General features: G+C 53.5%; 4 protein-coding genes across 4 annotated transcripts; all 4 read right to left on the bottom strand.

Annotated features, from left to right (window-relative positions):
- Positions 1-680: 680 nt before the first annotated feature.
- N7498_006240 (putative mRNA processing protein (Mss51)) lies at positions 681-2367 on the bottom strand (the record flags this gene model as incomplete). Its single annotated transcript, XM_058453302.1, has 3 exons — positions 681-708; positions 768-1425; positions 1503-2367. The coding sequence occupies 3 exons, from the start codon at positions 2365-2367 to the stop codon at positions 681-683; spliced, it is 1551 nt and encodes a 516-aa protein (XP_058307493.1).
- A 429-nt stretch (positions 2368-2796) lies between these two features.
- N7498_006239 (OSBP family protein) lies at positions 2797-6837 on the bottom strand (the record flags this gene model as incomplete). The annotated part of the gene is made up of 4 exons (XM_058453301.1): positions 2797-3921; positions 3985-5345; positions 5420-6639; positions 6818-6837. The coding sequence occupies 4 exons, from the start codon at positions 6835-6837 to the stop codon at positions 2797-2799; spliced, it is 3726 nt and encodes a 1241-aa protein (XP_058307492.1).
- A 212-nt stretch (positions 6838-7049) lies between these two features.
- On the bottom strand, positions 7050-8221 carry N7498_006238 (ATP synthase complex assembly protein ATP12; the record flags this gene model as incomplete). The annotated part of the gene is made up of 2 exons (XM_058453300.1): positions 7050-7840; positions 7924-8221. 2 exons carry the CDS (start codon positions 8219-8221, stop codon positions 7050-7052), a joined length of 1089 nt encoding a protein of 362 aa, XP_058307491.1.
- A 1141-nt stretch (positions 8222-9362) lies between these two features.
- On the bottom strand, positions 9363-11368 carry N7498_006237 (glycosyltransferase family 2 protein; the record flags this gene model as incomplete). The annotated part of the gene is made up of 4 exons (XM_058453299.1): positions 9363-9476; positions 9803-10094; positions 10397-11266; positions 11331-11368. 4 exons carry the CDS (start codon positions 11366-11368, stop codon positions 9363-9365), a joined length of 1314 nt encoding a protein of 437 aa, XP_058307490.1.
- Between the last annotated feature and the right edge of the window lie 2644 nt (positions 11369-14012).

The raw sequence follows: 14012 nt of genomic DNA, 5'->3' as shown, positions 1-14012 counted from the left end.
CAGTATGCGCAAGGATCCTGAGGATCCCCCAGTCAGCCCCGGTGCTGTCAAACCTAACCATCTTGACCGATGGTTACCACATTCAATTTCTCTCATATTGAACCCCAGGGCCGCTTGTTTCTCTTCTTATATATTCTTTCGATATACCTTTTTTCAATACCCCTCCGACGATCATGGTTGTTGTGATGTGTTCTCCGACCTTCTTGATGCCTATACCCTTTTCTCTTCCCTTCTCTCTCAACCCGTTTTACGACATCTGAGATTTTTGTCTTCTAATTTTGTGTTTACTTCTTTGGTTGATCCTGGAATTAACTGAACTAATACCGACGTGGATGCGCGCATCTTATGCTCGGGCTTGGATGTCATCTTTGTTTTGATGAGCGCTTGTAGGACTTGCTGTACTTTGTTGCAACATTTGAACTGATTGCTGCTCCGTGATGTGATAGTCTGTACAAGTACGCGTAGTGGACATAGTTGGAGACTCGTAGATCACCTTCTACTTTCGTGACGGACAAGCCTTCTCAATCCTTCAAATGGGTCAGAGAATCTTCTACCGTTCGGAGTTCAATGGTTCAATAATTTCAGAGGAGAGGACTAAACATGGCCTATCTACTACATGGATCCCAACAAAAACCGGAGCCCAGCAAAAAACTATATCATACAGGAAGTGGTGGCCGCACCTACTCCGCCTTAAATGTGGCCTCGTATCTGCGAATGTTAGCAACCAGGCCAAACTTGCATTTGAGAAAGGTCGAGCAAAGACATACCTCTTGCCGCGGAACGCCCACAAACCCCAGTTTCCACACGAAACATCATGAGGGTCCAGGTCGTTCAAGTCCCAGCGCAGACTGCGGAAGATGTTCTCCCCAGGCTCGAGAAGAATATCAAACTCCCCTGCACACTTGTCATGAACCCAGTTGATATCGCGCTCCATATCCCACTGAGTGTATCCGGTGCACAGAACGGGGACCTTGGTCTCCAGGAGCTGGGGAAGAGTCTCAGCCCACTCGTGCGAGCTGGCAGGGTGGCCCAGACCCGGGTGGAAGAGCATGAAGCAGTCCAGGTAAGGGTCAAAGGGCTGGAAGTACTGGGCCTTGTACATGGTGTGGAAGTAGTCGACGTAGGTGGTAATCTTCATCTGGCCACCCAGGCGGTCCTCGACGATCCCGCCGAATGGGTTCTCGGGGGTGCGCTGGGGCAGCGGGAACTCGGAATCCCGATTGGCCATGCTTTCAGGGCCGATGAAGATGACGTGAATAAGAGATTGTGGGAACATGTAGGAGAGCTGCATCCAGACCTCACGGGGCAGTGAGGACTCGGCCCGCGCGCCCAGAATGAAAATCCGGACTGGAGGAGCCTTCAGACGCAGGCCTTTGATATCGATATCTTCACCGGTCTTGGGCGGGTGTAGGGAGTATCGAAGGGCTATGTAGAAAAGAGAAAAAAAATATTAGTTAATCTCACGTGTAACCGCGAGGAGGATATCAATTGGTTCAACATACCGGTCATGCTCTTCAATCCCTCAGCTGTCAAGCGGTTATTTCCACGCACACTGTAAGGGCTCAACTCATGCAAGACACTCGCAATGGTCTGCGGGTAGGTGAGCATGCGGGTGACCTGGCGCATGGAACGGTCAGAGTTGATAGCATCAAACTCGCGAGTATACATGTAGGTATCCCAATTGGTCATGTTAATCACAAAGTTGTCATCCTGCACGCCCGGGTAGGAGAATTCAGGGAAGAAGCGGCCGGAGTGGAGATCATGGTCATCCTCGTTGATCTGGCGCATGGTCTCGCAGACCTCGAGGTGAGCCTCGAAGTCGTCCATCCAATGGCCTTCAGAGCAGTAGACAGGAACACCACAGTCGGGGCATTCGAAGTGCGAATGGGCCGGCGGCTGACTGGTCTCGTCGGATGTCTTTCTCGCTTCCGGGTCGTGCGGCGAGACGGGGGCGCGGGTCTGCTGGTGGCTTGGGTGAGGACAGAAAGCATTCTGCTTAATGAATGCGGCACGTTGGCGGATCGCAGGCGAGGGGGAGTTCGAGAAGGAGTGAAACAGGTTGTTGGGTTTCAACAGAGCTCGCGTATCGACGGAGGGACCGGCTGACGTGGAGGCCGCTCGCTGCGCAAACGGCGCAGGCGATGATTTAGCAGGAGTTTTTCCAGAGGCATTCTTCCCCTGCTCGGTTGTAGTTCCTCCCACAGAGCGATTGTTGCGCTCCGAGCCAAAGCTGCGGATCCACGACGGAGACACAGCGCACTTCCGTCGCGAATTGACCAGGCTCTGCAGGCGACCTGGAGTACCGGAAACCCGGACCCCCTGTCGGAGCACATGCAGGCACTGGACACAGGTGTATCCTCCTGCCATTATGTGAGTTCGTGGTGGTGTGAGATGGAGAGTCCTCGGTCGGTCGATTTTCCTTCAAGTATCCGTGCACGTGACTGTGGAGCTACATGGATTCGATTTCACTGCAGACTTCATCAGCGTTGATAGCGGCCACTAAGAAAGAACGACATAGGCGGTCTTGTGAATACGAGAATGCTAGTCCAACGCAGTTGAAGAGCCATTCAAAATCAGTCATGGAAAGAACTCTCAACATTATTTCCTAGCGGCCAATCTTCACGCTTGTGTACGTCGGATAAAAAGGTCCGCTGAGAATACACATTGAATATCAACAAGTGCTCATCCTTTACCGTGTATTTCTGAGCACTGCAGTGTCTTGTACAAGCAAAGTTACAATTCAAAAATTCCCCATGCTTGGGGCCGAACATCTCAAAATCAAGCCACTTCCTACTCTTAGAAGATATCTTCCGAAAGGCTCCAGTCCTGCGCCTCTCTGCTGGCCCAGTATCTGCCATTGTGAGCCCAGTAATCCTCGCCGGTGGTGGGACAAGTGGCACGTATGAACCACTGCGGTTTGTAGACATCGCCATTGGTTTCACGCTCCCGGCGCTTAGAACGCTGCTTCTCTTCGACCCGGTGCTTCTCATTAGCAGCAATGTCGTACTCGCCATCCTCCATAGCCCTCTGGTCGGGACGCAGTCTCGTGTCAGTCGGAGGCAACCAATCCTTCAGACCTTCAGGAAGGGCGTTCAAAGTAATGACGAAGGGAGTAAGGTTGAAAGGCACGCCGGTGGGACGAGGATGGGCCTGCCACACCAAGAGTGTCTTGGCCGACTCTGGATCCTGACCGGACACCGGAGCCTCGAAGCCGGGGGTGTGGCGGGCATAGATCTTGTCATTCCAACGCCCGCCGATACTCCACTTGGGGGAGCCGTCCTGGTCGACCACCTTACCGCTGACCTGGTAGGCCGACGACGCTTTCCACCCGCGCGGCTTGAAGTCGAGGTAACAGACCTCTCCAGTGGTCCAGTTCTTGATCTCCATCAGACCGTAGTTGTCCACGGTGGGATTGCCAGTGATGATGCCAATAACGGAGGATGTGACCTTCTTCCAGGTGTACAGCTCCTCCCCACCGGTGACTGGACGCAGCTTCAGGAACCACGTGCCGAGAAGGTTGATATCGAAGGACTTGCCGTAGAACTTGGATTTGAGGGAGGATTCGCCCCAGTAATCCCACTTGGGTGACTCGGCCCACGCAGCGCCAATCGGCGGGTGATGACTGACTTGTTCCACGAAGAATCGGTAGCCCTTGTCTGGCCGCACGTACTCGAAAGTTTCACCAAGCAGGGGATTGAATGGCTTAGCAACACGGCCGATCGTCGAAGCATATTCACTTGCGGCATACGAGGCCACATAAACCAGACGCTCCATTGAGTCGGTTCGGTCAGCAGCGATATCAAGAAGGTCAGTGTACTCCAAGTCTTCGGCGACTCGCTGAAGCAACGAGGTCGGCTCGTTAAAAGAGACGGGAAGGGTCATCTTGGTCATATCCTTGCCAATCATGGATTTCAGAATACCCTAAAAAGAAGGTCAGTGAGTAAGTGTCGGACCAAAGTAAATAAAGGGGGAAAAATTACTTACCCACAGAGAGATCTTGGGCCTATTATCATTGTCCATCTTCAACCTCGTTCGTACGGGCTCCTCATAACCCTTGAAAGAGGGCTTGATCACAGCCACCTTATCATTACGAGCCTGACAACTTTCATCTTCCGGTTTTTCCGGTTCTTTAGGCTCAACCTTGGTGACATCCTCCACCTCGATTTCCCCGGCATCGATGGCGTCAAAGAATTCGTCACCGTCCGACTCCGAGTCGTAAAGGCCGCTGATCTGAGAATATGTGGACTTCCCGGACCTATTGCGAGGGAGAATAGGCCGCGCTGCCTCGCTTGGCTGCTCTCCTTCCTGGTCAGCTTCCGAGGCCTCGGTCTGGCCCTCCGCGGTGTCTTGGTCTTCGGCCGGCATGCGAGAGCTTGGACCGCTGATTTCGCGGCTACTACCGGTAGCATTCTCCAGAGCCTCCTTTAGAGCCCGCTTAGTACGTTTCCGCTTTTCCTCGGACTCGCCCATCTTGGACTGGAGATCCTCGTGCTCTTGGGCGACGCGCGCCATGCTCTCTTCCCACATCCGACGAAGATGTTCCTCTCGGTTCAGCCGGTATTGCCAATAGGAATCGCGGTCTCGTGAAATTTTGAGAAGGTTTTGAACCAAGCCCTTGAGGCTACTGACGGCACCCTCATAGGCACCAAGGGCTTGCTCAAGTGCTGGATCCGCAATAGTCATATCCGGGTTCCTAGACCTTTCTGCCTGTACAGAAGCAGACACATTCGCCAGAAGATCCAGTTGGAGTTTCGCGGACTGTGCGGTGATGTTGAGAGCATCCTTGTCCTCGGTAGGCATCTCACGGCTGGAAGCGTAGTCGCCAAAGTCATCGTCATCATCATCCATTTCAGGCCCAGAGGTGACATGGCTGATCGATCTGTTCACCTCGTTAGGAGCATCGAGCGATTCATAAGCCGAGCCTGCTTCATCCTCGGGGGTGACCTCAAGCGTGGTTCGGGAGGTGTGTGTGCTGAGCCTAACGCTACTGCTGCTGCCAGGCACTCCGAGAGAGGGAGGCGCAAGACCCTTGGTGCTGGGCTTGTGACTCACTCCAGACTCGGAGGGTGTTCCGCTCACACTTGACTGGTCCATCTTGGCCTGGCGAAGAACCTCTGCATTTTGTGAACGTTGGCGCTCTTCCTCCTTGGCCTCGTCCTTAGCCCACTGAATCGCGTTGTTCAGAGACCAGAACCAACGTTTGGCCTCCACAACATGGTTTGCCTTCAGGTGGTACTTCACCGATGATTTGCCGTGGATTTCGAACCGAGTTTTATCTTGAGCATCCATGCTTAGTCTGGCAATCTTCATGTTGATTGCTCCACGACAAGCGGAACCGGCATCGTCTGCATGAAAGAATTAGATCAAGTCGACATAACGAGACCAGCGCCCAAACAAGTCCCTTTAAAACACAACTTACCCTGGTGCTTGTAGTAACTCAGAACACCGTCCTCGAGAACAAACCAGCGCAACTTGTAGCCGGTTGTGTAGTTGGTCCATTTCTTGAGATAGCCACGCATCTCCCGGGCATCTTTACCAGCCAGAGGTGCCTCGCCAATGGACACCCGACCCGACAGGCCCTGAGCATTACTGTTTCCGAGGATAGCCTTCTCCTGGATACCTCGCTGAGCAACCGCGGCGGCCGGGGACTTCTTCAACATCGCCCGAGTCTTGTCGTCTTTGGTAACATCCTGGGGCAGCTTTCCTTTCTTATCACGTCGGAAAGGGTCCGCACCATGTGTCAGAAGGATCTCAATGAGTTGTACATCTTTATTCCGAGCACCTTCATGCAGCAGAGTGCCGCCAGACTGCAAGGTCGTTCGCTCGGTGACCAAGTCCAGGTTGTTGACGTCCAATATGCCTTCCGCGCGAGGCTCTTCCAGCAGCTTCTCCAGTTCATCATATTGCCTTTTCGCGATCAGGGCTTGTATCTCCTGAGTCTTACCGTCAATGAAGAGGGACCGGGCTAGGTGGAGTTGCTGGAAGATCTCTGGCGTACGGGCGAGGTCGAGAGCCGTTTGACCCCTGTAGTTAACCACGGCATCATTGACTGAGGGCCGGTTCAGCAGTTCCCGAACCAAGGAGGTACGTCCAAGCTGAGCAGCGAGATGAAGCGGGGTGTTCCCCTCGCGGTCCCGCGCGTTGATATCCAACTCCTCGCTCGACGACAGCACGAATTCCACCACCTGGGGCTCTGCACACTGGAGAGCCAGATGGAGGATTGTGGTCCCATACAAGCTGTTCGCCACTTGAGTATCCCCGGATTCCTTGATAGCCTTGGCAATGGCGGTGGTATCACCACTGCGCAGGATCTCAAACAAGCGGAACGTCCGCACCGACTGGTCGAGGGACAGGCTCCCCCCTTCCGTCTGAGGCACCGATGGCTCCTGCGCCATCGTGTCCGCGCCCTGGTAGCTTTGATAGGTAGCAACCTGCTCGAGGGGATTTTCGGGGACTGAGGTAGGATTCAAGTCCTGATTTTGCTTGCGACGACTGCGACTGAAGCTGCGAGTATGTGTCAAAGAGGAGCCATTCGTGGAGGCGGAGGCGACTGAGGTGTTGTCGTCCTCCTTGTCCTCGCCTTTGGATTTATCGCGATACAGGAGGGAAAGCGCTAGCGCACTCCGAGAGCGCTTGTGCCTGCGAGAGAGGGGCATGTTAGTCACAGGTAAATCTCCTAGCTATTCCCAGGTTGGCTGGTCATGTAAATCAGGACAGGGCCAGCACCCAGTCAACTCGTCCCAACGGAGGGCGTGCTGTCATCACCGACCGCCGCGGCTCATGAACCATGGGTCCATGCACAGTGGGGATAACGTACCCTTCAGGTCTGTCGGACATTGTACTCGAGTGCTATTGCAAAGGCATCAATGTGCGAGGTCTTGAGGGAAAGCGTAATGGCCGCGTTGTTCGGGGGGGGAGGGGGGCAAAAGCAGCGCCGATCACTACTCCGCCTTGGCAACTGGCTGACAGTTTACTCGGCTCCGCTCGTGTATACAGGACTCTAATATTGATGGTATACAGTTTCTATAGTACAATGGTCAACTCCAACTCTAGCGAGTCTCTCCGCTGACCAGAATGACAACACTTCCTAGCTGCCGCTTCAGGTCCTCCTTGTCAACATCGTGAGTATCCTCTACCTCGCCCCACATGTCCGTCTGCCACTTCACCTCCAAACTCGAGGCCTCGGCGGCATCTTCAAGACCAAACTTTTTGGTCTCGTGATTTTGAAGATGACGGAAGTTTTCACTCCACTCGACCAGTAGGCGCACCGCGACCAGGAGACTCTTGGAGGCCAGAATGCCTCGCTCCAGACCGGCCAGGTCGTGAGGATCCAGTTCCGAGACCCAAGTGCGGATGCTGTCCTTGGTCGCCTGCGGTTGGGACAAAGGCAGAATGCTCTCCGTGTCAAGAATCGGCACGATCTCAAGACCGGGCCAGACCTTGGTAGACAGGAAGCTCATGATATCCTTGGCAATCCTCATCTGAATTTCTCGAAGACTCTCGGTCTTCTCCTCGCCAACCTTGCGGTCTAGTACATGATTCGTCCGCTCTGGCTCCCAGCAGAGGAGAGTATCGGTGTCCAAATAACGCATGGCAGTCGTGATGATCTGTTCGCGGGTAGTGCTATCGCCCTGAGCATCCTCCCGAAAGATATCTGCCGCGCGCGCCGAAAGGGAGGTCAGGGGAATCAGATGGCTCTTCAGGGCCTGTTGCGCAGAGGTCATCACATCCCATTCCAGAGCGATGGCGTACGCTAGGTGAGGCTTCGTAGCGGGGATGGTGAGGATTTCCTTGGTGGGCGTTCTCACGGGTCGCTTGTCCAGCAGTACTTGGTACTCGCCTGTAAACCAAATTAAAAGTCAGTCCACGGTCTTAGATAGCCAGTTCGTAATTAGTGATGCATATTGACAGCTCAACACTTACCGGGCTTCCCATGGACGTGAACATTCTTCCAGAACCGCTTCTTCAGTGACACGGAAGCCCTCGTGGGTTGTGATTGTGTTTCACTTGCTGGTGCAGATTCAGCCTCTTTCACCTGCTCGGCATTCTTCTTGAAATCCGGCGATGGCGCAGGAGGTTTGGGTGGGGGGCCATGGGCAGTGACGGGGTGTGCGACGGCGGCCCTCAAGGGCGAGGAGTGAAAGCGGCGACACAAGGGTGCATTGTGTCGTGCGAGGGCGAGAAGCTGCGAGGGAAATGCAGCTCGAGGAAGGCCAGCCATATCTAACGCTGCACAGATTCGAGGTTGGAGGTTGTTGCGGAGGACGCGGAACTTTTCGAAGTCTCGGCCCGATCGCCACTCACAGGATCTCCTGGCCCGCGCTTCGCTTACCCTTGGATTCTCCGTAGCACCTTCAGCGGCACCTGATCGCCAAATTGACGCAATGGTTCTTTGAGTTTGACCGGGCTGTAACCACTTGCTCAGGTTTCGGAGGGGGGATAAGGCTACTGCACTATTGCATCAGGGCTGAACGCTAATGTCTGGATGTTTATGTACGATGATCCCAATTCGGTCTCGAGCTGAAGCCTGCTTCCTATGCGGGAATGAAATGACCATTATGCATGTTCCAGCTGATTAGGAATTATCAACATAATTCGAGAGAAAAGGAAACGGTCAAAGATAACCTCCATGTTGCATCTAGAGCCCAGAGAAACGAACAAACATCGAAATGATAGCACCAGAAGGGGGAATCAAGCCAGCTGAGGAGCACATCGAGATGCAAAGCGCGAAAAAATCAAGAGCAAAACGACGAAATCCGCCCATGCTTTTGTAATTTACACAAGAAAAAAAATGAAGAAACCTTCAAAGCTCGAGGTTGGCCACCCATTTTTGAAAAACCAATCATGTGGCAGAGAAGAGGAAAATTGAAGATGGGAGATAGAAGATGCCGGCACCGCCGATGTGGTACCACGCATCAGTTCCGTCGAATCTCACGGCCGGTACGAGGGGAAACTGGGTCTTCGTCTTTGCAGCTGTTGGGATGCTGCAAAGCCGGCCTGAAACATAGGACTCCCCTCGATCCATGCCATGGAAGGTGGCTCGAAACTTGTAATTTCGAGCCACGGGCAAAAAAAGAAAACGCATAGAATCAAATCAAGCGCTGGACGCATCTAGAAGCGGGACCGAAACACAAAGCAACACTTCAAGTCGAACATGGGTCGAAAATATGGTCGTCACGGCATTTCATCGTAAAAGGGAAAAGGACGCTGGAGTGATCACCAGCACCGCTCGTCCAGTCCAAACTCTCCAAATCCCCGATTCGGAGACCTGTGGTCTGTGATCCCCGCCATCGCAGAGCACATGTTATTATCTGCGAAGGGAACAGGTATCGTCTCCGGTAAAAGATCCCACAAGTAGAATTCTACTTGGTGAGGTAGCTGGGGTAGTAGGGCTGCTTTCTGCGATCGGCATCGGTGAGTTTCTTCATACGCTCCGCATCATAATCATCGGCGCCGTCACGACTACCCCAAGTAGTCTAGGAACAAAACCGGTCAGCCAAGGGAAGATCCAGGAAGAGGAGACGCATATCAAAATGAAAGAGGGAATCGGAAATAATATCAGGCGAATCAAAGCGACGCGTCACAAAAATGGCTCGGGCGGGAAGTACAGTGGATAAGATGCAGGAAGGAGGAGTCGTGATCAAAGCGTCGTGATACTAGCGTGTCATAGGGGAAGGGAGGGGCGAGCGACGTTTCGCCAGCCCACCCCCTGCCAGACCAGTGAAAATGGGCGAAAATGGAAAAATAAATAATAAATAAAAAAAAATGGCGCGAAATGGCGAAAAAATACGATACAACTTACCACATTCAGTGTCATCACCGCGTACATCTTGATTGCACCGTGGAAATATCCGAATAGAATAGACACGGGCATGAGGAAGACGTCGACCGGATAGCGGATGTAGTGACCCAGTAACTTGATCCACTTGCTGCTGAATATCCACAGATACAGCGAAGTCATGGCGCGGTCGTGCAGGGCATCACCCCACGAGACGGTCGCCTTGTGGCATAGCCAGACCAACAGCAGATCCCCCAAGAGGGCGGGAGGCGACAAAGTAGTCAAGTGTACGGCATAGGCGCTCCAAGGTTGACGACTGGCACAGGGAAGAAAAGACAAGGGTTAGCTGCGGCTGAAAAAAAAGAGGCAACTTTCGTGCATAATGCAGCGCTCTTCCCTTCCCGAGTTGGAAATCACCCACAGGCTCTCCGGTTGCACGAGATGTCCGATCGGGCTCTGCTTTTTCCAGCGGACCAACAGGACTTTTCATGTCTGGTCTTGCTCGGGGAGGACGGCTAGTCGGCCTTAGGAGATTCGGGGGGCAAGTGGGAACCGATCGGGGGGGGGGGGGGAGGAACGAGCTGGCCCAACAGGGGAAAAGGAAAGGGTTTCACTTACTACCAGATGTGCTTCTCGTGGAACATGCTGGTGAGATTACTCCGCCAGTTGCTTCGAGACCAGCGGGCGCATTGCTTCAGGAATCGGGGATTGTCCTCCAGAGTGGTGAGCACCTCCGCCTCGGGGTGGTACTGCATATAAGTCTCCCAGCCATGCGAGACCATCCAGCGAGTGATGAAGTTGTCGTCGTCTGCATTTAGTTGATATTTCCCCCACCACCATTCCTCGTTAGTGAACGCGTAGGTAAAGCCCTCGTCCTGGAGAATCTTGGTCCGATAAGCCACCGTACGGCCGGACATGCATGGCAAGCCGCCGTCCAGATTGGTCGTAGCCCCGCAGTCAAAGTTACGTCGCTCAAGGTAAAGAGCGCCCAGGTATCCCCAGATGCGCTGCGAGAGGGTCGGTGCGACAGCGCGACGCAGTCGCTGGCAAGTCACCACGCCTCCGTAACGGTCGTCCTTCTCGAATGGGGCCAGAATCCACGGCAGGACGGTAGACGGCCAGCTCACGTCGTCGTCGGCAAGAATGGTAATGGCGGTTCGTACTTCCGGAATGGCTCTGGTCATCTGGCGCCGCTTATTGGGATGCGTGACCGTGAACAGACGAATTCTCGATTTGGACGCCGGCATCGCACTCAACATCCTCTCGGCCCTCTTCCGATTGGCCTCGATAGTCACCAGAAGGATCTCGTAGGGTTGGTTCTCCAGGATGGATCGAATCGTCTCGACCAATTCCTCGCCACATCCCTCCAGCGTAGGAATGATTACCGTGACATCTTGACTGGTCAGCTTCGGGGTTTCCGGGGGCGGGATCGGCCGGAATGACCAGAAGGAGATCAAGTTCACGACGAGGCGGAAGTAGCGATAGCAGCTACTGGAGAGTTAGTGGTTCGTGTACGGTTAGGGGAATGGCATCACCCGGCGGGGAAACTGACAATAGCGCGACGAAAGCTCGCAGGAAAGGAAAAGCCATTTTCGGGATTGATTTCTCTGGTTACCAATCCCGGGAGGTTTCCTAGTCAATCTGTAATTTGACAACGAAACGTTAGCGAAGAGCCTCCCGTGTTCCATATAGGACATAGACTATATACCTCCACGAGCTGAAACGGGGGGGTGACTAAAGTCAATCGGCGATGCCGATGAGAGTGGGCTGGTAGTAAAGAGCCAGGAAGCAAACGAATGTCGGGGAAGACACAGCTTCCTCAACCAGCCCAAAGTAGGAAAGGGGAAAGGGGAGGGAAAGCGAAAACAAAAAAGAGGAAGAATAGGTACTTGGAGGGAGTGGAAGGAGATTAATTTGTAGGAGAGCACATGCCTACCGATGACAATCCTGATACTAATCCGCGAACAATTGAGCCAGGAAAATAATAATAATAATAAAAAAGTACCACGCCAACGAAAATAAATAATTTAAAATAGGTGCCCCAGTCCCGTTGTCGTTTTGAGTGTGCTGCAGGTGTAGTTTTGCCTCGTGCGTCAGAGACCCTGGATCTAGATGGAGGCATTCGAGAGTGGAGAGGGATTGGCGGCGGCCCATGCAGGCAAAGTGACATGGAGTGGAGACACCGGGTAAGGTACATTCGGTAATGTAACCGGATTGTACATTACGAGGGGTTCATGCTCTTTTGCCTTTCTCACCTCGCTCCAGCTCCGGTTTGTGCGCATCATGCGCCATTCCAGGCAAAAGCTTACCCTCCTACGGGTGCGAAAACATGTACGTACCGTCATCCCTATCTATATATATAGGCAACCCGGCCACGGACGCGCTGCGATCCATGGATCCGTGGATGCAAAAAAGTATCAGGAGATCAGCTGGGGCCAGTGGCGCGTGTCCATTCCTCGCCGTTTCAAGACGTCCATACAACATTCTCCTACCCCGATAGGTTTATACCACGCATCTCATGATGGAATCCATTCCCAGGCAACCAGCTCGAAGTCATTGGCTCTGACGGGTCGTTCTTCCAGTCGCAGGTACGAAATCGCGATCGACTAGAGTCACTTTAGTTCCGCCGTGGCATGCAGAGCGGCAGAAAGGTGGAAATGAAGGTGTTAACAAATGGGGACCGAGGAGAACTTCTCCGGTGATGCACGCGAGATTCCTCTTTAGATGGTCCCCCCACCTTGCTAGAGCGGTTGCACTCGGACGGAGTCACTGCTCCTTCATTGGTGCCCAGCCCATAGCCGGGAAACTTTTTTTTTTGCAGCTGCACGGTCGGTTAGCCGGTGATCCACACTGATTGTTGATTTGGATTGTCTAGCTGTATGTAGCTTTGCGTTCAGCCCCGAATCTTCACCAGTTAGCTCTTCACTCTAGGATTACCATACTCGGGGAGAATTAGTAAAGAACCAAAAAAATGGAGCCCGTATCGGACCGAAGTGATTTGTGGAAGAACCCAGATCATCGACAAACCCAGACCGTCGTGGACAAATGGCTAGCGCCGCGATGGGCTCGTCACTGGCTAGCGCAATGAACATCCCCCTCCCCGTAACTTTTTCAGCCCCGGGTTGCCAATCACTGGATATCGATCGACCGTGATTCGCACGCCCTGTGGTACAAGACGGGTTCCTTAAATTTAACGTGCAGCGAAGGAAGACAGAAGGCCGCGATCGAAACCCACTCGGAGAGTCGGAGAGAGTTAGAGCAACCGGGGTGCGACGCTTAAAAAGACCGTGATGAATGAAACGGGAATCCTAGCGGCGATCGCCACACGCCGTGTAACTAAAACCGTGAACTAAGTCTTGTCTTGGGGGCCTTTGGTGCGTTTCGAAGCTTGAGTGGGGCCGAGATGAAGGCAAAGGAAAAAATTACATACAGTGTTCCGTACTCCACCCGAGAGGCAAAGTGGGAAACTTGTAAAGTGACACTTGGGGCCACTCAGTTTTGAGCTCTGGAAAAAGCATCAGCAGGCAAACAGAATCAGCATGTGCTCGCGTCCGAATAGTTTCCCCCAAAAGGTTTAACGCGTCCCAGGTGGGTGGCGGGTAAAGAAAGCATTTCGGTGCGGACTATGGAATTGTTTTCTCGGCCCGTGCCCGTGGGAGTTTCTATGCGATACTAGCTTTGCTATGCTGACCACGGGCTACCAGAAAGGTAAATGGAAAGGGTCCGCTATAATACACTTTATGCTGAACAACCTACTCCGTAATACGCTCTATAGCTCCCGGACACCCCGGCCACCCCGAACACCCCGAAAGGAACTAATTGGTACCGCGTTCCCCCCCTCTTCCCAGAGGCTCCTCGACGCCGGAAACTACTAGACTCCTTCCTTTCTGGCTCACAACCGCTTCGCGCCCGTCTTTGGCGTCTAATTCGAGCAGAGAGCCCCGTGCTGACACCGGAATCCGCCAGCCTTAGCGGGGCCCCGGCAGTCTGCAGCAGGCCCAATACGGAAGATCATTTATCAACCATGCGGTCGAGGTCGATCGGCTGAAAGTATATTGCAGAGATCAGACATGCACAGCCCGTACTGTACACGAAAAGGCGCCAAGTTGCCCGAACATCCAACGCGGTCCACGCAATCTGGTACCTTTGTCACTTTGCACCGTTTCGCTAAGACCGTGCAGCACAGGCCGTTGCATTCTCCAAGTGGCAACGGACGCAACGGACGCAACGGACG

Source organism: Penicillium cinerascens, assembly GCF_028974065.1.
Source record: "Penicillium cinerascens strain IBT 15544 chromosome Unknown contig_6_segment0_segment0, whole genome shotgun sequence".
Lineage (NCBI taxonomy): Eukaryota > Fungi > Ascomycota > Eurotiomycetes > Eurotiales > Aspergillaceae > Penicillium > Penicillium cinerascens.
This window is presented reverse-complemented; position numbering and strand designations above follow the sequence as displayed.